Source organism: Chenopodium quinoa, unplaced genomic scaffold (genome assembly GCF_001683475.1).
Source record: "Chenopodium quinoa cultivar QQ74 unplaced genomic scaffold, ASM168347v1, whole genome shotgun sequence".
In the NCBI taxonomy this organism is placed as follows: Eukaryota; Viridiplantae; Streptophyta; class Magnoliopsida; order Caryophyllales; family Amaranthaceae; genus Chenopodium; species Chenopodium quinoa.
This window is the reverse complement of record NW_018742726.1, coordinates 2,640,826-2,667,444: the sequence shown is the minus strand read 5'-3', so window position 1 is coordinate 2,667,444 and position 26,619 is coordinate 2,640,826. Positions and strand designations below refer to the sequence as shown.

At 36.2% G+C, this 26,619-nt stretch overlaps 4 protein-coding genes and 1 non-coding gene across 7 annotated transcripts; 3 read left to right on the top strand and 2 right to left on the bottom strand.

The window, feature by feature from the left end:
- Nucleotides 1-606: 606 nt before the first annotated feature.
- Nucleotides 607-8,135, bottom strand: LOC110723331 (pentatricopeptide repeat-containing protein At1g25360-like). 2 transcript variants are annotated; one of them, XM_021902683.1, is made up of 5 exons: nucleotides 4,985-8,135; nucleotides 4,182-4,300; nucleotides 3,680-3,774; nucleotides 1,713-1,818; nucleotides 607-693 (listed from the first exon to the last, which is right to left on the bottom strand). In XM_021902683.1, the coding sequence occupies exon 1, from the start codon at nucleotides 7,929-7,931 to the stop codon at nucleotides 5,490-5,492; it is 2,442 nt and encodes an 813-aa protein (XP_021758375.1). In that variant the 5' UTR covers nucleotides 7,932-8,135; the 3' UTR covers nucleotides 607-693; nucleotides 1,713-1,818; nucleotides 3,680-3,774; nucleotides 4,182-4,300; nucleotides 4,985-5,489. The 2 variants fall into 2 exon arrangements, with proteins under 2 accessions (XP_021758375.1, XP_021758376.1); XM_021902684.1 differs by having other exon boundaries at nucleotides 5,213-8,135.
- A 1,330-nt stretch (nucleotides 8,136-9,465) lies between these two features.
- On the top strand, nucleotides 9,466-13,190 carry LOC110723329 (uncharacterized TPR repeat-containing protein At1g05150-like). The gene has a single exon (XM_021902680.1). It carries the CDS (start codon nucleotides 10,595-10,597, stop codon nucleotides 12,974-12,976), a length of 2,382 nt encoding a protein of 793 aa, XP_021758372.1. The 5' UTR covers nucleotides 9,466-10,594; the 3' UTR covers nucleotides 12,977-13,190.
- A 2,030-nt stretch (nucleotides 13,191-15,220) lies between these two features.
- On the top strand, nucleotides 15,221-15,293 carry TRNAE-CUC. Its single transcript has one exon. It is a non-coding gene; the product is annotated as a tRNA-Glu (tRNA).
- A 1,646-nt stretch (nucleotides 15,294-16,939) lies between these two features.
- LOC110723328 (protein LTV1 homolog) lies at nucleotides 16,940-21,261 on the bottom strand. Of its 2 annotated transcripts, none has more exons than XM_021902678.1 (6): nucleotides 21,116-21,261; nucleotides 20,358-20,777; nucleotides 19,302-19,673; nucleotides 18,530-19,081; nucleotides 18,130-18,261; nucleotides 16,940-17,267 (listed from the first exon to the last, which is right to left on the bottom strand). In XM_021902678.1, the coding sequence occupies exons 2-5, from the start codon at nucleotides 20,766-20,768 to the stop codon at nucleotides 18,130-18,132; spliced, it is 1,467 nt and encodes a 488-aa protein (XP_021758370.1). In that variant the 5' UTR covers nucleotides 20,769-20,777; nucleotides 21,116-21,261; the 3' UTR covers nucleotides 16,940-17,267. The 2 variants fall into 2 exon arrangements, with proteins under 2 accessions (XP_021758370.1, XP_021758371.1); XM_021902679.1 differs by having other exon boundaries at nucleotides 20,358-20,768; nucleotides 21,116-21,225.
- A 718-nt stretch (nucleotides 21,262-21,979) lies between these two features.
- Nucleotides 21,980-26,463, top strand: LOC110723326 (DNA-binding protein HEXBP-like). The gene is made up of 4 exons (XM_021902677.1): nucleotides 21,980-22,125; nucleotides 23,447-23,641; nucleotides 25,254-25,346; nucleotides 25,476-26,463. Exons 2-4 carry the CDS (start codon nucleotides 23,505-23,507, stop codon nucleotides 26,116-26,118), a joined length of 873 nt encoding a protein of 290 aa, XP_021758369.1. The 5' UTR covers nucleotides 21,980-22,125; nucleotides 23,447-23,504; the 3' UTR covers nucleotides 26,119-26,463.
- The last annotated feature ends 156 nt before the right edge of the window (nucleotides 26,464-26,619 follow it).

The following is a 26,619-nucleotide window of genomic DNA, read 5'->3' as shown; positions in this document are numbered from 1 at the left end:
CATATATTAGATTAGAATTTTCAAATAGCCATCCATAGCACTGTATTATAAATTTAATATACATAGAGAAATGACATGATATATTCCGGAGCCAAGAACCTAATGTGCGAGTCTTGGATAAGATAGTCTCACACCAATGTTTGTGGTTCGTCTAAAGTTAACTCTAAAAAATACAGTAAAATCATAGACATTCACTGGTTACACAATTTGTTAATGTGAGATAATACAAGACTGAAATAAAGTAGCAACCTTCTTACAATCTCTTGTAAAGTATTGCTTACCATGTTTAATCTCTTATCATGGTAGTAGAAGGGAATTATTTCATTGATTTCGGTATGTCTCTCTATGTACGGGGTGTGAAAGTAAAGCTAATCGAGCGTATAACCAAATTGGATAGCATAGGAAACAAGGTGGTCGATCTCATTCTCATTGATAACTCCATCCAAATCTATATCTGTATAATGAATAGCGTAATCAGCCCTGTAACCAGGAACACGAGCTCCAAGTGCACGAAATGCCTCCTTTAATTCTTCCTTATCAAGGCAGCCGTCACCATTCTTGTCATGAGCCTTGAAAATTCTCCTCAGCTGATCTTCACTCAGACGACTCTTCTTCTTCGATTTCGCCATACATCTTAAAAGGTTTCGTAACTTCCCCCATTGACTTGCCATGTTTTCGCAGCAATGCAGCAGCCTGTCTTGTTAGTTTACAAGAGCTAATAATGAGAAGAATGTGATGCCATAGGGCCACCTGAAAGCTGCTATATATATACAGGGTATTTCCAGTGGCGAGCAAAGAATATATACCACGATTTTGAAAGATAATGCAAATGAAATATATGGTCCATAATCCATGTATTTCCATGAAGTCGCACATGTTCATCAAAGTTTGTAGTGACTGATCAGACTACGATCATTATCAGTGGTATCACTACGTGTCTGAGATACAGAACGTAGTTCTGGAACCAATACCGTGTACCCGCTTGTATGGTTTATAATAGCAAATGATATACTTTAAAGCAGATGTGTATCAAAGCTTTTGAGTATATATTCGACATGCGTCATTAAACGATCCTATCAATGAACTTTAACACTCCCTCTATCTCATGTAGTTTTAAGAACTTGCCTTTGGCACAGAGGAAGAATAGTGGATAGATAGAAGATCCAAGAAAAAGTTTCGGTGAGAGAAACAGTACGGTTAAGTAAAAGATTGGAAGGAGAAAAGGCGACTTCAAATTCGAATGCAACTGTGCAATTAACTTGGTAAGGCTGATCGAAGCTAATGAGCAAAGAAATATGGTATGGAGGGAATATTATGCTAATCTATAAACTACACCACATACTTCTTTGATACTCTCAGAATTTCCCAACAGCTGTGCAATATTCTAGAAGGCTTCCCTTCACATAACATGAATAATTGAAGAGTACTTATATTTTAAGAGATTCCTCAATTGAATTTCCAAACTTTATATTAGTATATCATCTTTAGGCACTCTAAGAAATTCTATAGGAATTCTAACACTAGAATTTTCCAGATTTCTAGTCCTGTCAAACAGTATTAATAGATTAGTTTGATCAGTCATCTTAAGAGACTACTTAGTCACTTCTTCTGTCAAACAGATACATATATACGAAGTATGTACTCTGTAAAACATAAATATAAATAAAAATAAATGTTTTAAAAAAAATAATAAATACAAGATAGAAATTCACCTTAAATTTGATTTACATGGTATAGTCTCCTCAGCAATGTAATCTCTAGACCTCTTGTGATATGATCACATGAATCACACGATTTTCCGCGTCAGAAACAAAAATTCTGCATACAAGCCAATTGTTTAATAATGTGCTGAAAACCAATTAAGCAGAAACGTCTTTATGTCAAATATACTGGGAAAAAACACAGTCCTTGTCTTTTTTTTATTCTACATATTTGAACTGCTGTTTTCCCATGTATAACTGCATCTATGTCTTTTTATGTGCAAACTAGCCTTCCTGTCTAGAGAAGGATTAATACTAATTGCTGGTCCTGTTATGTATTTGCAGATATCTGAAAACAGACAATTTGAAACAACAGGAAACGATGACCACTTTCCAACCAACAAAAAACCATTGAAAAGTTTCAATGTAAAAGTTCACACATCAAAAGTAACACTCAAATGGTAAAAATTCACATCAAAAGTCACCTGGGTCTCACAATATGTTACTGTGAGATTGTCTAATACAAGATTTTGCAGTGCCTAGATAAAAGCCTTCCTACAACCTCTTACACTGGAAAAATACAGCTTGTCACAATCTAATCTTTTATCATGGTAATGAAAGAGGAAAAATTTGCTGATATTAGTACGTATTAATCTATATATGGGGTGTAAAAGTAAAGCTAATTAAAACTATAACCATAATGGGTAGCATAAGAAACAAGGTGGTCTATCTCATCCTCATTGATAGTTCCATCCAAATCTATATCTGAGTAATATATAGCGCGACCAGCCCTGTAACAAGGTATACGAGCTCCTAGCGCACGAAATGCCTCCTTTAACTCTTCCTTATCAAGGTGGCCATCACCATTCTTGTCATGAGCCATGAAAGTATTCCTCAACTGCTCTTCACTTAGAGGATTCTTCTTTGATTTCACCACCCATTTTAGAGCTTTTTGGATTTTCCCCCATGCCATATTTTTTGCTAATCGTCTTTGACTTACAAGAGCTAATTAAGAGGAGAATGTGATGCCAAAGGGCTATACAAAGAACTCCTATATATAGGGGAATTCCAGTAGTGAGCAAAGAATATATAAACATGATTGTGCAAGATAATGCCAATTATAGCTTAATAAAAAAAATGCAAATAACATATGGTCAATGATCCTTAGAATTGCATAAAGTTGGACTTTTTTAATCAAATTTCTTAGTGGCAAATCAGATTACAATCAAATATCAATGGGGTATAGCTTTAAGAGAATCATTTATTTAGTTCAGGAATCAAAGTTGTTTACCCACATGTTTTTTCTAATATATGATTTGGAATAGAAAATGATAGACCCTTTATGTAGATGTGATTCTAAAGTTTGCCCTGAGCAATACATACTGTATATTTTAGGCTACTTAATATTCTACACAAGCATCGTCAAACAATATGTTGTCTAGTCGTCTACTGATTTATATTAATATTCCCTCGTTTCATTTTTCTTTCCGAACTTTAACGGAATGGAGACTGAAAAAGAAAAGTGCAGAGACAACCAAATCAAGTGTGCAATAAAATATGGTACAGAGGGATTATTTCCAAAGGACTGTTCTACCACATAAGTTTTGATAATCCAGAATGTTCCAACAGCTGTAAATAACTCTAATAGACTGTGGATTACATAACATGAAGAGTTGAAGACTACTTATTTATTAAGATAGTCCTACTGAATGTTCAAACTTTGACAGTCAAGCACTCTATGGAATTCTTTAAAAGATCTAATGAGATTACTTCAGAGTTTCTTGCTCTGTCAAACAGTTTAATTTGTGAAATTAAAACTTTTACCAGTTCAGATTGCACCTTAGATTCTCAGACTAATACTTTATCTATTGTCCAATGAGACTACGAAAGATTTAAAGTTCAGTAAAACAGTTTTACTTTCTGATAAAAAAAAATTAAAAAAATTAAAAAAAAAAAACTTTTGCAAGATAGGAATGCACCTTGAGATTGATTATGTTAAGATGATGTCCTCACTTCTCAGCAATGCAATCTCCAGAATTCTTGTGACATGACTTTTCCATCAGAAACCAAAATTCTGCATACAAATTACAAAAGTGTCGACTGATGAATAATGCTGAAAATTTCATCTGATTTTACCTTCTGAGAAATGAAATAAAGAAAACATCTATTCTTGGTCCAAAGGATTTGCTAATAGCTTTACGTCCAAGAACCTCACTACAGTATGTCAGTATGTATACTAGTCCTCTCTCAGAGCTTTCAATTCCTCATTTATCATCATGTCTACAGAATCAATTAAGTCCCTGTTAGATGATCGACGAGACTGAGTTGCCAAGTATTAAGAAGAATATAATAACAGAAAACCCACAAAGCCAAAGCAGTAAATTTTGCACAGTGCCAACACAGGATATTGCCACTACTTTTATTCTGAAAGACTTTCAATTCCGGGATCAACAATCCAAACATCTGGATAAAAATACTTACTTAGAATGTTCAAAGATATACGGAAATCCCTATTTTGGAAGAAGATTCAGATAAGAGCTGGTTTAGTCAGCACGTGACATGGTGGTGACCTTGAAACTCGTGAAATCCTGCAGCAAAACCTACACGCAGCACAGAGGAATCGAAAAGATGATAAGTGTATTTATAGTATGGTTAAATTTTAACATGTGAAGAAGTGGGTCTCTTGCCCTGTACATAGATATAAAATATCTACATCAAGAAATTATAAGAAGCAAGGTTTTAAGCATCATCCTCATTATCCACTCCATCCAAATAAATTCTGAATTAATTTATTTGTAAAGAGATATCTGGATCAAGAATGGCGCGATGAGCGCTATAACTACAAAGAGAAGACCCTAGAGTGCAAAATGCCTTCCGCTTGTCCTTGTCGAGGTTATTGACACGATACATAAAAACCCTCTTTAGCTTCTCTTGAATAACAGGAATCCTCTAAAGTGGACTAGAGTTTTCCAAAAACTTCTCCAAGAGAAAAGAAATTTATATTTTGATCATATCAGAAGTTCCGATGTCTTATAAATTGTGTTATTCTGAACATCAATAACTGATACAGCTGCTACAGTCTCTTGATTTGTCAAATGACATAAAAACTGCTCAATATGATCCCTAACTGCCAAAAAGGTATGTACAAGGGTGTCTATAAGACATACAGTGCCAACCTTCTCCAGATTTTTCTTGAAGTGGACAATGTAAAGCACTAAAATATTATAAAATTCACTTTAAAAAAGAGCAACAATGGAAAAAATTAATCTCAGGCGCAATTTAACCTGAAAATGCCTTGATCAAATTCAGCTTATCTTGTATGACAGTGGACAAAAGTAATCTGCTTTTTGGTGTAGCGCAGTGACCATGAAGTTATGTTTGAAAACAATCCAACAATATCAGTATCATACTGCTCAGGAGGGTTTGTTGAAACATCCCTACCTAATCATGAGCTTGCCGACACTAACAAGTGATGCAAGACTATACTGTTACAGTAAATAGAAGCAGCATACCTTCACAAAGCCTATGTATGGCCAGGACCAGGCTGCATTAATTGTATCCAATTTGTAAGTTTGAGTATTCCCCCATTAATTTGAAAAAGATCCCTGTGTTGTAAGCTTTGATATACATCTAATTATACAAGTAACACTGCAAAAGTTAAAACAGAGCCACAACACAGAATTGTCGCATGTTACCACCATGGGGAGTTTCTTCTTAATATTGCTGAGCTTCCACCACATTCAAATTCATTCCTTCTTGCGGCTATAGCTGAATCTCACAGAAACTACTTTACCAGTAATCACCACTAGAGCATTTGCCATTTTTAAAATGATGAAATCTCTTGACATCTCTCACAACTATTACTCTCTGTACTATTTTCGATATGTACTTGATTGCATTGTGGCAGTCCCCACATATCCTGAGGTTCTTAAACACCCTAACTGTGGCTCCTACAGGAAGCTTTAAGAGCCCAAAAGCAACTGCAAGTTTTTCACTGTGAGTAGACAAACTGTGCTCTTTCTGCTCTGTCTCCATATCATGCAACACATACTTAGTGTCAGGAACATATCCCAGGTCCCTTAATTTCGGTCCCAGTTGCTCAAGATAGTCGTACACTTCTTGTACGTCTGGGTGTGAAGTATCATCCACCAAAAATACATTAACCTTATTTTCGACATCTATCCAACTACAAGCAGGCTCTTTTTTCACTCCTTGTTCTCTCATCAACATCCTCACCCTTGCCACATCAACCCACTGGCCAGCTGCAGCATACATATTTGATAACAGTATGTAGGTACCATCATGTTGTGGAATTAAGTCCAATAGTTTTTCAGCAGCTTTTATACCAAGGTCTAAGTTCCCATGAATCCGGCATCCAGCAAGCAGAGCTTCCCAGATAGGTGCTTTTGGCTCAAAAGGCATTATATTGATCAGTTCCTCAGCTTCCTGGAACTTTCCTGAACGACAAAACAAGTCAATCATCCTCGCATAATGATCTTCTCCAGCAGAAATATGATATTTATGCATGGAATGAAAATAATGCCTCCCTTCATCGACCAACCCAGAGTGAGTACATGCAGTGATAATAGTAAGATATGTAATCCGATCAGGTAGTATCCCAGCTTTAAGCATCTGTTCAAAGAGTTCCAATGCTTGACCGCCATCTCCATGTTGCCCAAAAGCTGCAATCATGGCATTCCAAGAAACAGAATCTATAGAAGGCATGGTGGAGAACATTAAGTCAGCATCCTCAACCACACCACATCTTCCATACATTGTTATCAGAGCATTTGCCACTGAAAGGCTTGACTCGTATCCGAAGCGAATTACTTGACCATGAAGCTGCCTCCCTTGATCTAGTGCTCCAAGATTTGAACAGGCCGTCAATGCCCCAGCATACGTATAATCACATGGCTCAAATCCTTCCGTTCTCATCTTATTAAGTAGCTTAATGCTTTCTTCTCCTAGTCCACTTTGTGCATATGCTGCTATCATCACGGCCCAGGTCAAAAGGTTCTTCTCTGGCATTTTGTTGAAGAATTCTTTAGCTTCTGAAATCTGGCCAGCAGTCACATAGCCTGACAATACTGCATTCCAGGATACTATATCTCTTACATGCATCTCTTCAAAAATATGCCGAGCTTCACGAATTCTGCCACAATTAGAGTATAACGTGACTAGTGCATTATTTATAGAAGATTGGACTTCAACTCTGTGTCTTACTTTAGCTTCCTTCCGCAAAATGCGAGCATGTATCTCCTTTCCATGCCAAAACATACCAAAATCAGCACAGGCACCAAGAACATTCGTATATGTATATTCATCGTGCTGAACTCCTTCAACATTCATCCTTCTAAAAAGGTCCAAAGCCTCTGGATACAAACTATGATGCACATAACCCGAAATCATTGCATTCCACACTGCCACAACCTTAACACCGGTTGAATCAAAAACTTCTCGTGCTGAAACAAGGTCATCGTTCCTTGCATACCCAGTAATCATTGTTGTCCATGTCAGCTCATCCTTCTCTTGCATCTCATCAAAGAGTTCCCGAGCCACACCCAACAATGAACAAGATGCAACAAAAGGCGAAGAAGCACACTTCACATACAGCGATATAAGTGCATTCAACACCGATGTAGAGCACCCCGTTCCAGACTTCACCATGGCACAATGCAGCTGGTAATACTGCCTTGCATCATCTGCAATCAAACTTAGAGAACTAAGAACACTACTATAAGTAAAATGATCAGGCCTAACACCATCCCTCAACATATCTCCAAACAATTGAATCGCAGAAACACCATCACTGTTATGATTATACCCTGTGATCACAGCATTATAACACACAACATCACGAATATGAAATGGGATTTCATCAAAAATCCTTCTTGCCTCCTTCATGTCTCCCAAATTGCAGTATGCAGACACTATAGTGGTTCTCGCTACAATATCTGGTTGGGGAATTTTGTCGAACACTTGGTGTGCATACCCGAGATTCTTGCATTTACAATATATATCAATCAGGCGGTCGATAATATGGCCTCTTGGGTTGAACCCAGAAGTTATCATGTGGGCATGGATGGTCCGAGCAAGGGACTGCGAGGTGGGGCTTGGCGGGAAGCATTGTTGGAGCGCGGCAGCGTAGCGGTTGGCTAATGCCTTGACGTCTATTTTATCTGGGAAATTTGTGCGGGCGAAATTGATAGTGAATTGAACTGCATTTCTCATTTCTGGGTTTGTCAAAAATCATGTTCTTTCTCTCTCTTCTTGCTTCTCTTCAATGGAGGTTTTGGAAGTTGGAAAGAAGAGGGAAGAAGGAATAGCACCCATTGAGAAATGTTGAGATTTTTTGGAGGGAAATATGAAAGTTAAAATGTGGTTATCAATAATTGAAAAACCAAAAATTATTATAAAGGCTAATTATTAGATAGGGTTTGATTATCAATTTTGATTTTTTGCATTGGTAAATAACCTATTTATTGATTTTATGAGATAATTTGTATTTCGTATAAAATAGTAATTATGTACATTGTCAGATGTGAGACAATTAATTAAATTTTTATATTATTAACTTATGATCAAACAATTTGGTATTACTATGTATTTGAGTTTTTTAATTGGTTAAAACTATATAAACCATTTAAAATCGAGTTTTTCACCTGAAACAAAAAAGTTTATCATTATATTTACAAAAAGTACATTTATATTTGATTAATAGGTGACATGTAACTTTAATGGTCAAAACATACTAAGTTTTCAATTCAGTAAATTTGTTGAATATATATATATATATATATATATAATAAAATAATATATATATATATATATATGATGAAAAATATGTCTCCAATGAGAATATGTTTTCATTTTAAATTAAACTTCCATTGATCTTTTTGCTCAAATTTGGGTTTTATAATCAGCAATCGCCATTTAGTACCCTCAAACTTACAAGTGCTAAATTTGTTGATTAAATATGGCATAATGACTGCGGAAGCTTTGGTACTCTTTAAGCACATTAAAGAAGCGTTCTTTTCCTGGGATCAAACACCAAGCAACACTTAACAATGTGAATAAACTTTGTCAAACGTCAATTGAATATCTCTTATATGATCATAATTATTGATGTGGTGGAAGGTCTTGTTGTGTTGAGTTAGTCTCAACTCTTTCCTCCACTGCTTTTAGGAGGCAAATTAAGCGACATATTACATAGAAAATTAAGATTGTATCACCATTAATATGTGTATTTTTTATTTATTTTTTGGTTTAACTCTTGTAAAGATTTGTTTTCCTCTATCATTTGAAATGGCGAGTTCGGTTGGTTATACTATAAGGACTTATATAATTTTCATTTCCTCATTACAAAATTAACTAACTTGAACAATTGAAAGAAACTATTTCTAATTGTTATAGATTTAGAGCATAGACAATGACAATTAATAGAATATTTATTTTATGATATGTTCCCTAATTTTTAAGTTGCTACCAAAGGATTTGACAAACAAATTTTTAAAAGGTGAAAGTGAAAGTGGCATTGACATTAGCTCAACTAGGATCATTTCTTAATCCCTTCACCATTCCTAACCACAATCACTCGATTGCCAATTTTTTTTACCAAATATTGACAAAACTCATTAACAATTTTGGTAACGCTAAGCTAACTCTAACTGTTTCATTGCAAAACTTTGAGTCGTATTAAGATCAAGCCTTTGAACACTAGTTACCTCTTTTTTTTTTTTGTGCGTAAAAAAAATAACAATAATCTGAACAAGTTCAAAGAGCAAACACACAAAAGAAGAAAAAAGACAGAAACAAAAGCAACACTAAAACCAAGATACCTAGCCTATCATAACCAACTAAGTCCTATCCCATTCCCTGGGCACAACACGAGGATAAACCACCCGCTTAAGTCCTCCAATAAAATGGCATGAAGGTTCTTCGATATTGCCCTTATGAACTCCATGATTTGCTAACCAATCCGTGGCTCAATTAGCTTTTCTATAACGATAAACTCAAGTTCAACGATCTGTATCATCTAAAAATCCACCAATGCATAGTTTAGTTTGTTATTTTAAATAGACCATAAATGTCTTACTCATCCCTTTACAGTCTTAAACAATAATACTAAGGAAAAAGATCAATCAATCAATATAAATATGAATTGGTGCATGACACCAAACTGTTAGCCAGCTAGAAGTAATTAATCCACTTTTGAACTCTTCAACCCACCCACAAACTAACAACCCAACTAACCAACTAATTATACATTAAAAGTCCATATTTCACACCCGTCAAAAAAAAAAAAGAAAAAAAAAGTCCATATTTCACATTAACTCACTTTATATACACTTTTTTTTAAACCCACCAAAATCCAATAAAATACTGCTGAATATTTTAATTTATTATTTAATTATTTCAGAAATTAACAAATTCAGATAAATAAAATAATTCCTTTATTTATTTCCCTGGGAAAATTGTCAATTTTATCATCTTCTCTCTCCTCCATTGTTACTCCCCCACCACCATCTCCATCATCATCATCATCATTTCTCCACCAGAAATTCACAGACTAAGAAAAAGACACACCCAAAAAGAGAGAGAAAAAGAAAGAAAAAAAAAACCCAAAAAAACAAAAAGAAAAATAAAAAGAAAAAGGGTACCTTTAATTTTCTCTCTCCTCCTCAAATTTCAAACCTTTCATTTCAGATCTAGTGCTGAAATCATCTTCCCATCATTTTTATGAGCAAAACCCAGAAATTTATCCACCCATTTTTACCCCCTTTTCTCTCTCCTATTTATGATTCCTTAGTTGTGAATCAAAATTTTTTTGGGGTTTTTTTTGAAACCCTAGAAAAATCAAAATTGAACTCTTACCCAAACCCTAGTTTTCGACAATGGCGACAAGAGGGTCGAGATTGGAGAAAGTTAAGCGGATTTTCCAGCAATTTGATTTGAATAAAGATGGAGGGCTTAACAGAGCTGAAATGGCGGCTTTAGTTGTTGCTGTAAACCCTAGGGTTAAGTTTTCTGACGAACAAATTAATGCAATTCTCGACGAAGTTTTTCGGACTTATAAAGAATTCATTGATGAAGATAAGGGTTTAACTTTTGATGGGTTGTTAAGAACTTATGATGATGGTGCTGGAGATGTTGATCGTGATTTTGAAGCATTGAATCTTGATTTGGTTGCTGGAGAAGGTGAGGATTCGATTGCGGAAGCTTCGACATCGTCGGTGGCGGATGATCGAGCAATGGAGCCTCAGAAGAAGCAGAGGACGGCAGCGTGGGCGGCGTCGCCGAATCATGGGATTGTTTTTGATGAGACATGGAAATTGGTAGATGATTTGGAGATACTGGTAAAGCGGTTGAAGACAAAGCAAGCGAAAGATGGGAAAATGAAGAATGATAATTCGGATATGTATTCGGATGCTGGGTGGTCTAGGGAGTTCGGGCCGTCGTCTTCCGAGGTTTCGGAGAGGGTGAATTGGGTGGAATCAGGGCATGATTATGCTGCATTTGTGAAGGAATTGGGTGGGTTAAGGGCTAAGGCAGACGGGGCGAGGTCGAGGGAGGAAGCATTTGATGGGCATATGGCAATTGGCAGGGTATTGTATGAACATCAGTTGTTTAAGGATGGTTTAGTGAGTTTTAAGAGAGCTTGTGAGCTGCAACCAGTTGATGTTAGGCCACATTTTCGAGCCGGGAATTGTTCGTATGCGTTGGGGAAGTTCGGGGAGGCAAAGGAGGAGTTTCAATTGGCATTGGAAGCAGCTGAAACTGGTGGGAATCAATGGGCTTATTTGCTCCCTCAAATTCATGTCAATTTGGGGATCACCCTCGAGGCGGAAGGTATGGTTTTAAGTGCTTGTGAACATTATAGAGAAGCTGCTATATTGTATCCTACTCATTATAGGGCTTTAAAGCTTTTGGGTAGTGCTTTGTTTGGGGTAGGGGAGTATAGGGCAGCTGTGAAAGCATTGGAAGAGGCTATATTTATGAAACCTGATTATGCTGATGCACATTGTGATTTGGCTTCGGCCTTGCACGCGTTAGGGGATGATGAGAGAGCTATTGTAGAGTTTCAGAAAGCGATTGACTTGACCCCGGGTCATGTTGATGCTTTGTATAACTTGGGAGGGCTTTATATGGATATGGGGAGGTATCAGAGAGCTTCTGAGATGTATACTAGGGTTTTGACATTGTGGCCAAACCATTGGCGGGCACAGCTCAATAAGGCGGTTTCCCTGTTGGGTGCTGGTGAATCCGATGAGGCTAAGAAAGCGATGAAGGAAGCATTGAAGATGACAAACAGGGTTGAGGTGCATGATGCGATTGCTCATATGAAGCAATTGCATAAGAAGAAGGTGAAGGCTAATGGAGGTTCTAATGGAGAGAATTCTTTCACCGTTGTTGAGCCCTTGAAATTTAAAACTCTCGGTAGTAAGACTACCTCTAGGCAGGAGTTGGCAACTGCCCTTGAGATCAGGGCTTTTCAGAGATTGTCGAGATTGAATAGGTGTGATGTAGATCTTTTGATGAGGGAAATTAGTGATAGTGATGTGCCCTTGTCATTCTCTGGTACCGGTATCCCAGAGAAATCCATTCGCAAGAACGCCCTGGAGGGAATTCTTCGCAGGCTGCTTGGTTTCTTGAAACCTGAGACATTTCAAGAAGCAATTAAAGCCATTAATGAGAGAATTCTTTCTGTGTTAGATGATTCTGGACTGTCTAGAGTGGATATTGGTATGTTTTATGCAATCATTGCTCCCATTTGTGGTGGTTCATTGGAAAAACGGAAACGTGTTGCATTTGAAGCTCTTCTGTATCGGCCTGTCAATGAGGGTAATGGGCAGCTCAGAAAATCTGATGCTACCAGATATATGAAGATATTGAGAGCCATCTACTTTCCTGTACATGGGTCTAGTGAGATTTTAGAATTTCGTGGGGATTCAGATGCTTCTATGGTGTCTATGACAGAGTTTATTGTGATGTTTGATGACCCTGAATTTGGTTTTGGTATCTTATCCACTCTGATGAAACTGGAGAGTGGTGATCGGGTACGACATGGCCATTATGTCTGTGCAGTTTGCCGCTACCCTATTATTGGTTCTCGGTTTAAGGAGGTGAAAGCTCACTTTAGTTTGTGTAATCAATGCTATAGTGAATGTAAAGTGCCTTCTTCAGTAAAGCAGGAGGAGTTTTCATTCAAGGAGTACCAAAGGGAGGCAGAAGCAGCGAAAGATAAGTTCAAATGTTTCGGTTCCAAGAAGAACTAGTCCTGAAATAATTCTGTAGTTAGTTGCATTTTGTTAATTGTGTATTAGTATTAATTTTTTTTCTTGTAAGGTTAGCTGTTTGGTGTGAATTATCTAGGTTAGATGATGTGTGCAGAAATTAATGTTGCCCTTGTACAGTGATTTTTTCCCCCTTGCTTCAAATGTTAATTCTTTCTGTTCAAGTTTGGATGTGCATCCTTGTTAAATCTGTTTACTGCCTTGGTTCATGCTCCGTTGATTGTTGATGGAGATTTTTCATTTTTACTTAATGTGCCTTCGTGCAAACTGCAAACTTGGTTGAGATGGTAGCATGACTGTCATTTGCTCGTAAAGCTTATGTTGATTAAATCGTTGTTTTCGTGTTTATCAAGCTGTTCTCACATTGCTCTCCAGTCACTTAAACGTGCAAATTTAGAACATTGTTGTTCCATGAAGCAGATTTCCGGCTGGTCGTTCTCTGCTGCTGGTTTTCAGATCACTAAATGCAGTAAGGCTTTCTATTGCAGCAGCTGTGTATTTACCGAATATTTATATGACCTTATCTTTGAGGCAAAATCAGCCACAACACTTGCAAATCTCATTTTTTGTTCTGAATGTCCAAATTTGCCTTGAAATTGATATATATATATATATATTTTTTTTTTTTTTTTTTTTTGGGTAAATAGAGAATATAATTACCAAAAGAAGCTGCAAAGCAGCCAACATGAATACAAAAGCCCAAGGCTTAAACTCCAAAACACGAAGAGCCCCTAAGGGCACACAAAACACCGGCCAAGGAGCAAGATCCAAAGGCCACCTTCTAGGAAGGGTTCCAAAGAACCTTGGACCAAACACGGCCCATCTGAACCCAAAGGAAAAGAGCTACTATTTGATGGATTAATCATCTCCATTAGTCGTTATTCGTTAATTCCTTATGTATATACTCTCGTCATTCCCAAAAGTTCGAATCGTTTATAAAAAGTGAGTCAAAATTTCTGAAACATTATGGGATAAAATAGTGAGTTGGACTTTTGTGGATGGAGACATCTAAATATCTTAGTAAGAATGTAAGATTCCTTTGTCTATCAATAGATAAGATAAGAAAATAAGGAAGAGAGCTTGAGTCATGAGTCAGTCATTAGTCATTAACCCATACTTCGTATAAATGTTTACTTAATTCAAAAGTAAACAGAATTTGGGTCTCTTTTATTTTACTGTACATCTTTTTCTCAAAAAAGTGCACAACTCTACACTTTATTCCTTTCAAAGGACTAAAGCTTTCCTTGCTTTTTTTTTTTTTCTGTAGTTGAGGTGATTAGAAGATCTGTTATTAATACTTAAATAATTGAACTTGGTTTTATTCACCCTTTTCATTATATCATTAGCAGGTAGGTAATCATGTCCATTTGGAAGATTATGTGATGACAATGATTACTTAAACCGTCATTAACAGGATATCAATTTATCATATCTGTTGGTGGCTTACTAATAATTCGTCACATTTAGTTTACTTTTGAGTCGTATTGACGTTTTCAACTTAATATCATAATTAGTAGTTGATGAAGCACTCGAGTGCTATTTAAGTGTTGTACTGTGTCTATTTTTCTACTGTACAATTCTGTTTGGATTTAGTTATCACGTTACTAAATCCGAATAAAAGCAATACTCGGTGGAACGAGGGACATGCTTTATCATTTTAGCATGTTTCCAATCATCTAGTACTAGTATAAAAGAAATCTGAGTTAATTACATGATTAAAGTAGTCAATTTATGGTAGTTAGAATGGTCCTCGTCGTTGATTAATCAATGCCAGCGAAATAATTGACACTTTGTGGACCGTTTCTTCATCTGTCCCTAATTATGATGAAGCATATATTATCTACGATGTATATGTGGATGGGCTGTAATTGCTGTATAAATCTTGAATTTGTTGCATTGTTTTGGACCATTGTTGTTTTTTATTGTGATTGAACATAAAGTGACTAAGTTATATCTTCAAGCAAGGGTAAGCTACGCAGTTAGCTAAGTTTTATAGAATGATACTCGTACTAACAAAGTACAATGTATAATATTCGAGTATCTATTGAATTTTCTACTACGTATGTGCCTATTGATATATATATATATATTCAATGTTATAATTAAAAATAAAAAAAACACAGAGGAAGCATAATAAATTAATGATAGAATGTACAAAGTGATTTTGTTTTGCTCAATGAAATAAAAATAGAATATAATGTTTTGTAGGACACTTATATCAACAATTCCGTTGTAGTCTAGTTGGTTAGGATACTCGGCTCTCACCCGAGAGACCCGGGTTCAAGTCCCGGCAACGGAAATTTTTTTGATTTTTTTTTGCCCATTTTATTATTGAGACTTGCATCATAGCTTTCTATTCTTATGTTGATCACAAATTTTGTTCTAAATGTACTCCATATTAATTTACTTTTTAATAGATGTCTAACTACATGAATTACTCCGTAAGAAAGATTAGCAAACAATTTCAGCTTGAAATTCGTATGTGTAGTGCATAATGAAACAGAGGGAGCAACATCTTTACGCGTTGAAGCATTGTTGCCAGCTTTTCCTCCAACCAAACTAAACAAAAATACTCCCATCAGTCACTCTCTTTCTTCCTTATCTCCTCTTACATGCAAGAACCATGAACATTTCATCCGCTAAGTATGACAATAAGAAGATCAATTTAATTCAAACACCTCTTCTAATTTCCCCTGTTTGTCTCCAACTCCTTCAATCTCCCCTCATATTTAAAGCTCAAACACTTACCATGCAAATGGTGCCTAAGAACTACGTGTAAGAAAATCACCTACCACCCAACCTTAACAAGAAAGAGAAACTTCATCATTTTTAGGTCAGCAATGCAGATTTCATGCGTAATTGTGTTGTTTATCTTCCTGCATATAACCATTACACTGCCAACCGAGTCACGCCCACCTCCCCCAAAATCATCAAACATGTTATTCAGGCTAGCCTCTCCACCATCTCTGGACTACTCCCGCTCTGATGAGGGGGCTATTTTATCGTCAGCTTCATCTTCAGGAGAGTTACAGACTAAAGGGAGCGTCCAACATCAGCCACAGCCGGAGAGTATCGTAGGAGAAGATGATTATGGGTATTGGAATCCTGTTCCTTACTATGACAGAGGAGATGCAGGCCCAGTTCCACATTCTAAGTTACCCCATTAAGCCTCCATGAACAAATTTCTTGGTCGGTCACTGTAATCCAACCCTTACCTTAATCATGTTCACGTATGAATATTCGCAACCTACACTAAGGTGTAACCAAGTGCTACAAATTCTAATGTACTGTTCTATAGATTCTACAGATTTTGTATTAATGTAGCTACTCCCTTCATCCCAATATATAATTCCTTTTTGTGTTTTTTCACGGTATTTAAGAAATAAGAGACAAAAGTGGATGAAGTACATAAAAAAAGGTAAAAAGTACAATTATAGACAAAAGTTAGAGAGAGAAAGTGAAAAAAAGTACAAGGCAAGTAGAAAATTCAAGGGTAATTTGAGAAGTACAATGAATAAAGTTAAAAAAATGAGGGTATAATAGTCTTTACATACCATCCAACAATAGAAACATGAACAACATTTTGGGTCTCCAAATAAGAAAATAGGAACTATATTATGGGACGGAGGGAGTAGTTAGTACATACTCTGTACGTCGCAAGTGGTATAAGTTGTTGGTACAGGGTAAAGTTGATTCATATTATTGTCAATTAGCTTATACGAATAAAAATGAAAGCAAGTTTGATGGTATAGATGATAAGATAGGCCACTTTTAGATATGGTCTAATATTCCCTTTGTTCAGGTCTGAATCATGCAATTTTAGGTGAAGTGATCAGGGTTGCATTGGTCAGTCATTTTTGTTAGTTCAACATAATCCAAGAGCAGAGTGTTGAATTCTAGAAATCAGCTTTTTCTTACAGCAGCATCCAGTCTTCAGCAGGCTGATTAAGCTTATAAGCTCGATGAAGGCTTAAACTACTTGTATAACAATTCAACACCAAGACATTTCATTCTTTTTGTAAGCCATAATGGAACATATATCAGGTCATTTAAGTGTGTAAACAAACTATTCACATACAACAATATCTCATAAGTCTGAAGTATTTGACGTAGATTAACAAAATCTCTGAAGCAAATCAGATACAATTTAGCTTCTCCACTCCAACATGTATCACCAAAATGTATGCAATACTCTTCCAAACGTTCATTTGAGGCAAGGGAACAAGGGAGAACTGCATACCTCAAGCATTTTTGAACAAGGATGTCGTGTTACCTGATGAGCATATTACAGCCACTGTTAGATAACCACATTGTTTTAGGCTTCCAGCTGGCAATTAGTGGGGATATATTGTAAATATGCTATCCAAATTGTAAAAGACAAATAAATTCACAAAGTAGCATGAGTGAATGAGAAAGCGGCACGTGTTATGAAAAAAGCATCTGCAAGTATCAGTTCAGTATATAATTTGGTCAGAGGATTTTATTCTAATGGCATGATGGATTGATGGGTAATATCAAGCCAAAAATTAGTCATCAATGGGAATTATCTCAAGTATGATTGACCTTTCAAGCAAACACCCTTCAAATAACCATAATTAGTGATGTGAAACATATTTGTTTATAACAAGCAGGAGACTCCGTGACAAAGTCTAAAAATTTATGTCCAAAAATTCTTGACAGCAAGATCGTGGATCCATATATTGCTTGTATTATCCCAGCTAAACCCCATATGCAGTTATTGCTCAATAAATCTATAGGCCATAGGGGTGGGTTAAAATTTAGTCCAATACATTACCAAATCCCAAGGAAACCCAAATGTGCTCTAGTTCATCCCAAGAAGTACAAAACCCCTCTTGATTGTCCAATCATTCTAGGGAGACAATGCATTAAAGCTGCTAATTGAACTTTCTTCAAACTAATACAGCCTTTGTCCAGAAGTTATGTCTTCTCTTGATATTATTTTATGTGAGGAACTTATTAGGGGAATTTCAAAATGCTAATTCTCTACATCATAAAGGCAAAATCAAGTTTTATTCTTTTAGGAGAGCAGGTGACGATAATTATGAAAATAAAGCATTTAAAAGTGGCTAAAGAAAGGTGCTTGGGAGTAAGTGAGCGGGTAACCAATAACATACCTACATAAGATGTATGGATGATGGGCCAGTAACAGCAGCAACTTTCTGAGCAAGTTTGGCTTCATCACGGTACAGTTCCTTCAAATCTTTCTTCAAACGTCTAGCCTCTCGCTTTTCCTCCTTTACAGCAGCCTACACATAAGCATTAGCAGTTTAGCCCTTTTAAATACAAATACCTTTTTTTTTTCAGGGTAGGGGAATAAAAGTAAAGTATGATTGAACACTACGAGGCTATAAGCCATAATACCTACCTTAAATCTGTTAAGACAGGATTCTTAATAAGCAAATGCACTTAATGCTAAATTGGATTTTCATCAATGTGGAAACCTAGTGACTAGGGTGTGTACAGAACAATCAACATCTGTCTAACAGTGAATATATTTTCTACAAAAACAAGTACCTTTCTTTCTTTTTTCTCCTCCTTGGTCTCCTGACCATGTGGTTTTCTTTTTGGCACCTCTGGTTTGGCAACTACTTTGGCTGTCTCTTTAGGTTCCTTCTTTCCATGAGGCAAGTAATCCACAGGAAGCTTTGCCTTTCCTCCAAGAGTAATAATCTTGTCAGAACCACTTTTCAGCGCCCCAGAAAATGTCTCAGCCAATATTTTCTTTCGATTTCTTCCAGGAGCTCCAATTCTCCCTGGGTGATTGTCAAGGTTCGAGTATGTAGAGACAATGGTCTCACAATCCCAAATTTCTGACTCATCACTACTTTCTTCCACAATTACCACTTCTTTATCATTTCCATCCTCATTCTCATATTTCTCAGCATATTCAGCACAACGGCGAAGTATTTCAGCTGGAGCTGTGTAATTTCCATCAAATTCTAAATCATCATCCACACGATCTTTGACAACACTATTGAGCTTTTCTGCAAGCGATATATCTTCTTCTTCGGCTACATAATTTTTATAATCATCATCACTATCTGACCCATATTCTTGTTGTTCAAGCTGCCGAAAAACCACAAAGGATAATACTATTAGCAAGATATAGAGGATGTACAAGTTAAACAAGCCTCGCACACTAGCAATTTTAATGGATGAAAAATTAAGTATTGTAGCCAGAAGCTTTGTTATACATTGAGAACTAAACACCCTCTTAGTCAGAATTGTGTCTCAGACATAATAGGTTGATACTAAAAGAGCACTAGCTCCAGAGAGAAAATCTTACAATATCAAACTGTTGGTCAAGCAAACGCTGAGGTCTATTATCTTCATTAACACTTCGAACCACCTCCGCTATGGAGTTATAGGCTACTCCAGTTTGAACTTCAGCGTGAGGATTACTAATAGAAGACAAACTCTCCTCTTCATACACATCTCCTATTTCCTCTGAATGATTTGCAAGAACAACAAAATCCTCCTCCAATTCATCAATATCAGAACCAAATTCGGATTCATTGTCTTCAAGTAAATTAGCAATTTCTGGATCTACAGCTTTTTGTACTTTCACAGTAACAGTTTTCTCTGCGACATTATACAATGTTTTAGGACTTGTAATTTCACTTGCTTCCTTTATCCGCACTCTTGAAGCATCGTATGCCTAAGATCATAGTAATCAAGATTAGCACTTACGCCAAAGTATTGACCAGCAAGTCCCAAAAATAAACATAAGTTAAAAAGACCGTGACAAAACAAGAAAAATGACTACTTCATATCCAAAATAATACTCCTATTTCACTATCTGCACAATTACCAATGTACGCATTCAAACATAAGTATCTTCAAATACGTATTACAAAGAATTATACAAATTGATATTGTGAAACCATACATGAGGATGAAATCACGAGTGTTAATTCCATTTGTGTTGTAATCTATAAAGATTCCAAATAAGACAATAAAAATGGAACCGAGGCAGTAGTTGTTTACAATTAAGAATTTCCAGGTTAACATATTGGCATTTAAAATGACAAAAAAAAAAAAATACGGATTATATATACACCACAAAAATTACTTATAAGACAAAGGGAGTAAAGGAGAGAAATTATTAACAAAATAATTCTAAAAACATACAATCCTTCCATTGTTCCATAAGTAATTATCACATTGTTCAAAAATTTCATAATACAAACATAGGTCATTATTATTCTAAGAAATGTGTCAATTCTTCAAAACATGTTAAATAATAAACGCGATTATTGATTCCAAACCAAGGAACACTTCAAACCATATTGCAAAAGTATACGACAACAATATCATCTAATAAAGACATAGCAAGAATCACCTTAACATCATTAGGCAGTTGATGAAGTTCAGCCTTTGGATTTTCATAATAAGCTGAGCCGCCACCAGTATTTCGAATCTCCCTCAAATGATTTAGATAATTATAACCATCATCAGGGAATCCAAGCTCCAATATCTCCCTCCTTACATGATCAGGTAATGTACCTGAACTCCTAAACCCTTCATAACCCCCATCCTCAGGGGCATCAGCATAAATCGACTCCGGGTCGTTCGAGTAATCCTCATCATCATTGTCCTCATCTAACCCATTAATTTTAACCCGATTATTATCGACACGAACAAAAACCCGGTCATTTTCCGGCTCCTCAACATATATAGGATCAGAAGAATCCCGTGAAAGAAGTTGAAAGGTTGCTGATTTTTTCTTATCAAAAAACTTCTTCTTCCCCATCTTTATACCCTACCCACAAACAATTCAATAAATAAGTACATTTATTAAAAAGTTATGTACTCGTAATATTTATCAATTATATAGTCCTTCAGTTTCGATTATATAAATTCGCAAGATTTAATTTTTACAGAAATTAAATTTCTTTGAATAACCCACTTGAGATTTCCATCGACTTATCAAGGCTTAATTTTCTGAAAAATTAATAATATAAAAAATTTCATCCTCCATATTTGTCTCTAAGCTTATGTTTCTTCCTACGTAAGGTGAAATTAACTAAATTAAATCAAAAAATTAAGTAAATATATAAAGAGGTGAAAATAAAAATAACTACATACAGGAGTTTGTACCTTTTCAAGCTGCTTCTGCTGTTGCTGCTTGCGAAAATGGAGAGAGAGGAAGAAGGTTTAGTCAGGGTAAAAGGAAGTGGAGAAAGAGGAAGAAAGACTGAAAGAGTGATGGGTGGGGCATATATCATATTGGAAGTATAAGCCCAACAATTTAAGCTTAAAATATTTAGCCCATCAATTAGATCGGTTTAGTCCATTAGTCTAAAATACTTTACTTATTACTCTGTAGTTATTAGGTTCGGATGGTGTCTCGAGTTAAGCTTAAATCGGTTAATGATTACTTCGTACAAGCAATATTAGGGCCGTTCACTTTACCTTATTTTTGCTAAGCTAAAATTGTTTTTACTGAACTGAAATTAATTTTACTGATTCTCTATATTTTTTCTTTAGAGTTACTGATTTTTGTTGAACTAAAATTATTTTTACTTAATATTTTTTTTAAAAAAATGAACTGACAGGGCCTTAATATTTAATCCAAAGGTTCGGACGGTGTCTCGAGTTAAGCTTAAATGATACACCGTTCAAATATTGGTTAATACTCTACAAGTAAAAGCGAACCAAAATTAAGCTTAGTTATTCATACAACCCGTTATTAATAGAAAAATCATTGTTAAGTATTATTAGAATCACTTATTAAATTACTGTATTAAATATGAAGTGAATAATTACAAAAGCTTATCATTGAATACTATAACAATAAATTATTTTCCCTTACCAAATCGTGGGCTTGTAATTTTTACGGGACTAATAGGTCCAAATTAAGTGTAATAAGAAGTTTAGATATGTTTAAAAAAAAAAGTTTAGATAATACGAATCGAACCCATCAAAAACTCAAAAAGGACAACTCAAGGTTAAAATCGGAAATTCGTTAAATTTTGTTATTAAGAGTTCGGATAAAAGACTCTCTCACGCATTTTCTCTCCATTTTTCTGATTTCGTAAATCCTCAATCGAAATTTTGTTTCCGCCATAGCTTCGAAGCTCGCGTATGTACTGAGCTTTTTCCGATTGGTACTCTCTCGCTCTCCATTTCTGATTCGATGAATAATATTTAGAAGCTCTGATTATATTCATGTTTTTGTTTTTCATAATTCATAGATCCATTAATTTTCTGGATTTAGGGTTTATATTTGTTGAAGATTCAAGTATTTTCATTACTTTTTTGCTTGTTTTTAATCCTTTTTTCTGTGTTTGATTATTAGTCATAGGTTGGCGTTAGATTTAGGGTTTTGAATCAATAGATTATGAATAGTATTGGCAATTCATTCTGAAAGAATTTTAAGGATTTATCTCAAAATTTGTGGCAGAAATTCTGTTTTTCGTTAGTTTTTTTCTCGCCATTTAAATGAATGTTATTGGTAAATTTTTCAACTTCTAATTTGGTTTCTGTGTGTGTTGTTAAAAATTTGTGTCGTCTACAAAATCTCATTCTTTCAGCTCATGCCTATGTCAATGAATTAATGCATTATCTTGTGCTTCTCTGCATTATTTTATCTATAATTATCTACCCGTCGTCAGGGCTAATTGGCTACATTTCGCTGCCACCGGAAAATTTTGACATTTTCTAAGCTTGTACTAATGAGTTTAAATGATACTGTATGAGCAGTGGTGAGATTTGAAAATTTTGTTTATGATGGTAATGGTATTTAATATACTGCTTGGCTCTCTCATTTCCCTAATTTTCTGTTGAAAAGGTTGTGTGTTGGTGTTTTAATTCGGTCACGCCATATGTTATTTCACTGTGATTGTACTGTTTTGGAAATTAATTGTATGTTTTTGAAGTTTAATGATAATTGAAATAGAAGGCATATCTGCCATCTGGTGTACTCGAGTATTTCTTGTGGACTTATGTCACACTAAGCTTCAGTCAGGCTCTGGTGTATTTGCGGATGGATGTATTATTTTATCTGTGGAGAACCCAGACGTCTGAGGGAGGAGTGTCCAAATTAAGTTGCTTGTATATTGTTAATCTTCGGTGTAGTCTGTGATCCTTCTATTTCACCTTTTTCTTAGTGATAACTCTCAGCCTTCTGTAGATGCAGTGAGTTGAATGGTTCTATTCTGTATGAGGTTGGAAGGAAGATGGTAAAAACCTAAAAAGCAGAGTTGTGGGGGAGTTCTCCTAAACTCTGTAGTTTTTCTTGTGGCGCTTGAATTTTTTGGGGTGTGTTGTTGTTGAGGTTTTTGTTTTAACTAACCAGGTGTGGTGTGGATTGTTGAACTCTATGTGTACTGTAGCTGGTTTTTGTTGGATAGGGACTTAAATGTAGCGTTGGAATTTGGTTATGGACAATCAGTGGATTGATGATTTGATGGGGATGGTTTTTGGCAGGGGAGCTTCAGGTGCTGGTTGGAGTTGAGTGTTGGCGTTTGAAGAGAGGAATTTGAAGATGAGTTCACGCAGCAGGAGCCGAAGCCGTAGCCGTAGCCGTAGTCGAAGCAGGAGTCCTCGAGATCGTAGAATGCGATCTCAACGCCCTTCTTTTCGTGATGCTCCGTATAGGAGAGATGCACGTCGGGGTTTCAGGTGGTTTGATTTTAACAATGCTCTACAACTGTTTGTTGGGTTAGTGTAGTTGGAAAAGAATAAAAGTTGCATAAATTTAGGGGAGGGGGAGAAAAGAAAGGAAAGTAGTTGTTGCTAGATGAGATGATTATTGAACTGATCAGAGTTCCAAGAGCAATTACATTAAGCTGTATTGCCAAAAGGAACCATAATTTCCAGAAATTATCATAAATGGTAGATGATGTGTGTGTGTGTAGTTTTAAAAATTTGTACTATCCTTTTCCTGGTTATATTACTCAGTGTCAGTGTTGAGGGTTTGAAATGTCCGTTTAAGCTCCTCTGAACTTGTAGGCAAAACTTGGTATTTGTTCAGCAGCATCAGTGAATTGTGAGTCTTGAAACCTATTGCTGATGATTTACAGTTTGTATACTGGAGTTCTGTGGAACCTGAGCAAGTTGTGTCTTGCCTTTGATGATCCACAGTGGCTTCATACTTTGACTTTTCAACAATATTATATTCTATTCCTAATTTCTTTTACATTCAATTTTTCTCTAGTGCTGGTTTCGTGCTACCACCCGTAGTGGTTGAGAGTCACCTTCTTACGTTCTTTTTGTTCTTTATAAACTCCACCAGTTCATTCTTCAGCTATATTTGGGCCTCATTATCAGTGGATATCTTGGCTACTTTGATGAGTTGCAGAGTCGTGATTTTTCTAGGGATATATTAGTAAGGCCCTAAAGCCCTATCGGGCAATGTTTAATATAGCTTTGGAACCTTCCTAAGTAAGAGAGAGAGAACTATTTACGGTTGGTGTACAATATATGGGTTTCTTTTCCTTTCTAGTTTGCACAACTCTCTGATATCAGGTCCAGAAAGTGTCAAGGAAGAACATTGAGTGGTGTGAGCATGGGTTTGTAAAGGAACTATTCACTTTCAAGGAATTATTATTCCGACTTTTACAGATAAAAGTTGAGAATATATGTCAATTTTGGAAATGTTTACAGTTGTTTTGCTAAGTTAGGTTCTGGGAATAATGAAGCTAGGTCACTAATAAAAAGGAACTGTCATACTTCCTCTGTTTTTTTTAGTTGCAACACTTTTATTTTCACGGTCCCCTAGGCAATTTTTGAAGAGGAGAGAGAGAGAGAGAAAAATAAGAGGGACTCATGTGGGTAGGAGGGAGATAGAGAGAAAGAAATGTCAAAAATGGAAAGTGTTGCAAGTAATTAACAATTTCCAAGATAGGAAAGTGTTGCAACTAAAAAGAAACTGAGGAAGTATATGATTTAAAGTATCATAATGTTGGAGCCATGGAAGATTTATGTTGTGATAAGCTGATAATGTTTTATGTCTTATGGTTAAGATGGAACCTATATTTGGGGGTTATTAGCTGCTAGATTTATCTTATTAATTGTATTATTCAACCTGTAGCCTTCATTTTCTTTCAGACAGCTTCATTTTTGATATATTTGGGTTAGTTTAATTATCGTTTAAAATTTTCAGATTTCTTACAAGTCAATAGAATCTAGCCTCTCCCCTTAGCAGTCTATTCGTGGCATATTTTTGGCAGTTTCTGTTTATTATCAGTTGGATCTTTTCATTCGATGCTAACTTCTGTTATATGTATTGCAGCCAAAGCAATGTCTGTAACAACTGCAAACAGCCAGGTCACTTTGCTAGAGAATGTACAAATGTTGCTGTTTGCAACAACTGCGGTCTCCCTGGGTATGAATTATTTTATTCAGTTAGAATCTATGCTTTTTTATGCTTCCTTCTGCATGCCTAACTTGTGAAACTGATTAGCAGAATAGATGATCTGAGAAGACTAATGATGTGATACCTATCTAAATGCAGGCATATTGCTGCTGAGTGTACCACAAAATCTCTGTGCTGGAACTGTCGTGAACCTGGGCATATGGCCAGCAACTGCTCAAATGAGGGCATCTGCCACGCATGTGGTAAAGCTGGGCACCGTGCCAGAGAATGCCCGAATCCTGAACTTCCACCTGGTGACTTGAGACTCTGTAACAATTGCTTCAAGCAAGGCCATGTTGCTGCGGAATGCACAAATGATAAGGCATGCAAGAATTGCAGGAAGACAGGACACCTTGCTCGTGACTGCTCTGATGAGCCTGTTTGTAACTTGTGCAATGTCGCTGGCCACGTGGCCAGGCAATGCCCAAAAGCTGATGTTCTTAATGATCGGGGCAGTGGTGGTGGTGGTCGTTATGGTGGTTTTGGAGGTGGTGGTGGACATGGTGGTGGAGGTCGTTATGGTGGTTTTGGAGGTGGCGGTGGTGGAGGGTATCCCATGGGAGGAGGAGGGGGTTATCGTGATATCATCTGCAGGAGTTGTGGCCAGATGGGACATATGAGCAGAGATTGTATGGGCGGTCCAGCTATGGTTATCTGTCACACCTGTGGTGGTCGAGGACATATGTCTTATGAATGCCCTTCAGGAAGAATGATGGATCGCATGCCGCCAAGGAGGTACTGAGATGGCATGTCTTAGTGATTACACTTTGGATGATGGAATTGCTTTCCATGGAGCTAGTAGACCGAATAAAAACTCGTATTTGGTTGATTAGTCATTACGGAATTTTTGGTGACTTTGTTGCTGCCGTCTTGGTTTTGAATTTCCTGTTGAGAATTTATAGAGCTATTACGTTATTGGTTAGTTTGAATTTATTCTCGTTTAGTTTTTGTGTGCTACAGAAGTATTTGCTGCAAACTATAGAGGAGGCTGATTGTATTTTAATATTTTTATTGCCCTCTTGATTGTGATTGGTATTCGTATTTTTTTTTTTTTTTTTGGTTAACAAGCTTCAGGCTCTTTCGATGAGATTCTACCAGACTTCAGAAATGCAAATCTTTTCAGCTAAATTGTGGCTTACAGGTTTTATAAAGCTCATCTCATGCTAATGGCTATATGCTCTACCTCATCAATTAGATTCTTAGAGATTGGTTTGCATCGGCGAACCTGTATGGCCTTGAGAAT

Excerpts from the sequence above, each read along its gene's own strand:
- LOC110723331 (XM_021902683.1), bottom strand. The coding sequence starts at position 7,931 with ATGAGAAATGCAGTTCAATTCACTATCAATTTCGCCCGCACAAATTTC.
- LOC110723329 (XM_021902680.1), top strand. The coding sequence starts at position 10,595 with ATGGCGACAAGAGGGTCGAGATTGGAGAAAGTTAAGCGGATTTTCCAG.
- LOC110723328 (XM_021902678.1), bottom strand. The coding sequence starts at position 20,768 with ATGGGGAAGAAGAAGTTTTTTGATAAGAAAAAATCAGCAACCTTTCAA. Across the intron at positions 19,674-20,357 it reads AACTGCCTAATGATGTTAAG|GCATACGATGCTTCAAGAGT; the intron begins GTGATTCTTGCT and ends CTATGATCTTAG. Across the intron at positions 18,262-18,529 it reads AGGAGAAAAAAGAAAGAAAG|GCTGCTGTAAAGGAGGAAAA; the intron begins GTACTTGTTTTT and ends GCTTATGTGTAG.
- LOC110723326 (XM_021902677.1), top strand. The coding sequence starts at position 23,505 with ATGAGTTCACGCAGCAGGAGCCGAAGCCGTAGCCGTAGCCGTAGTCGA. Across the intron at positions 23,642-25,253 it reads GATGCACGTCGGGGTTTCAG|CCAAAGCAATGTCTGTAACA; the intron begins GTGGTTTGATTT and ends TATGTATTGCAG. Across the intron at positions 25,347-25,475 it reads AACAACTGCGGTCTCCCTGG|GCATATTGCTGCTGAGTGTA; the intron begins GTATGAATTATT and ends ATCTAAATGCAG.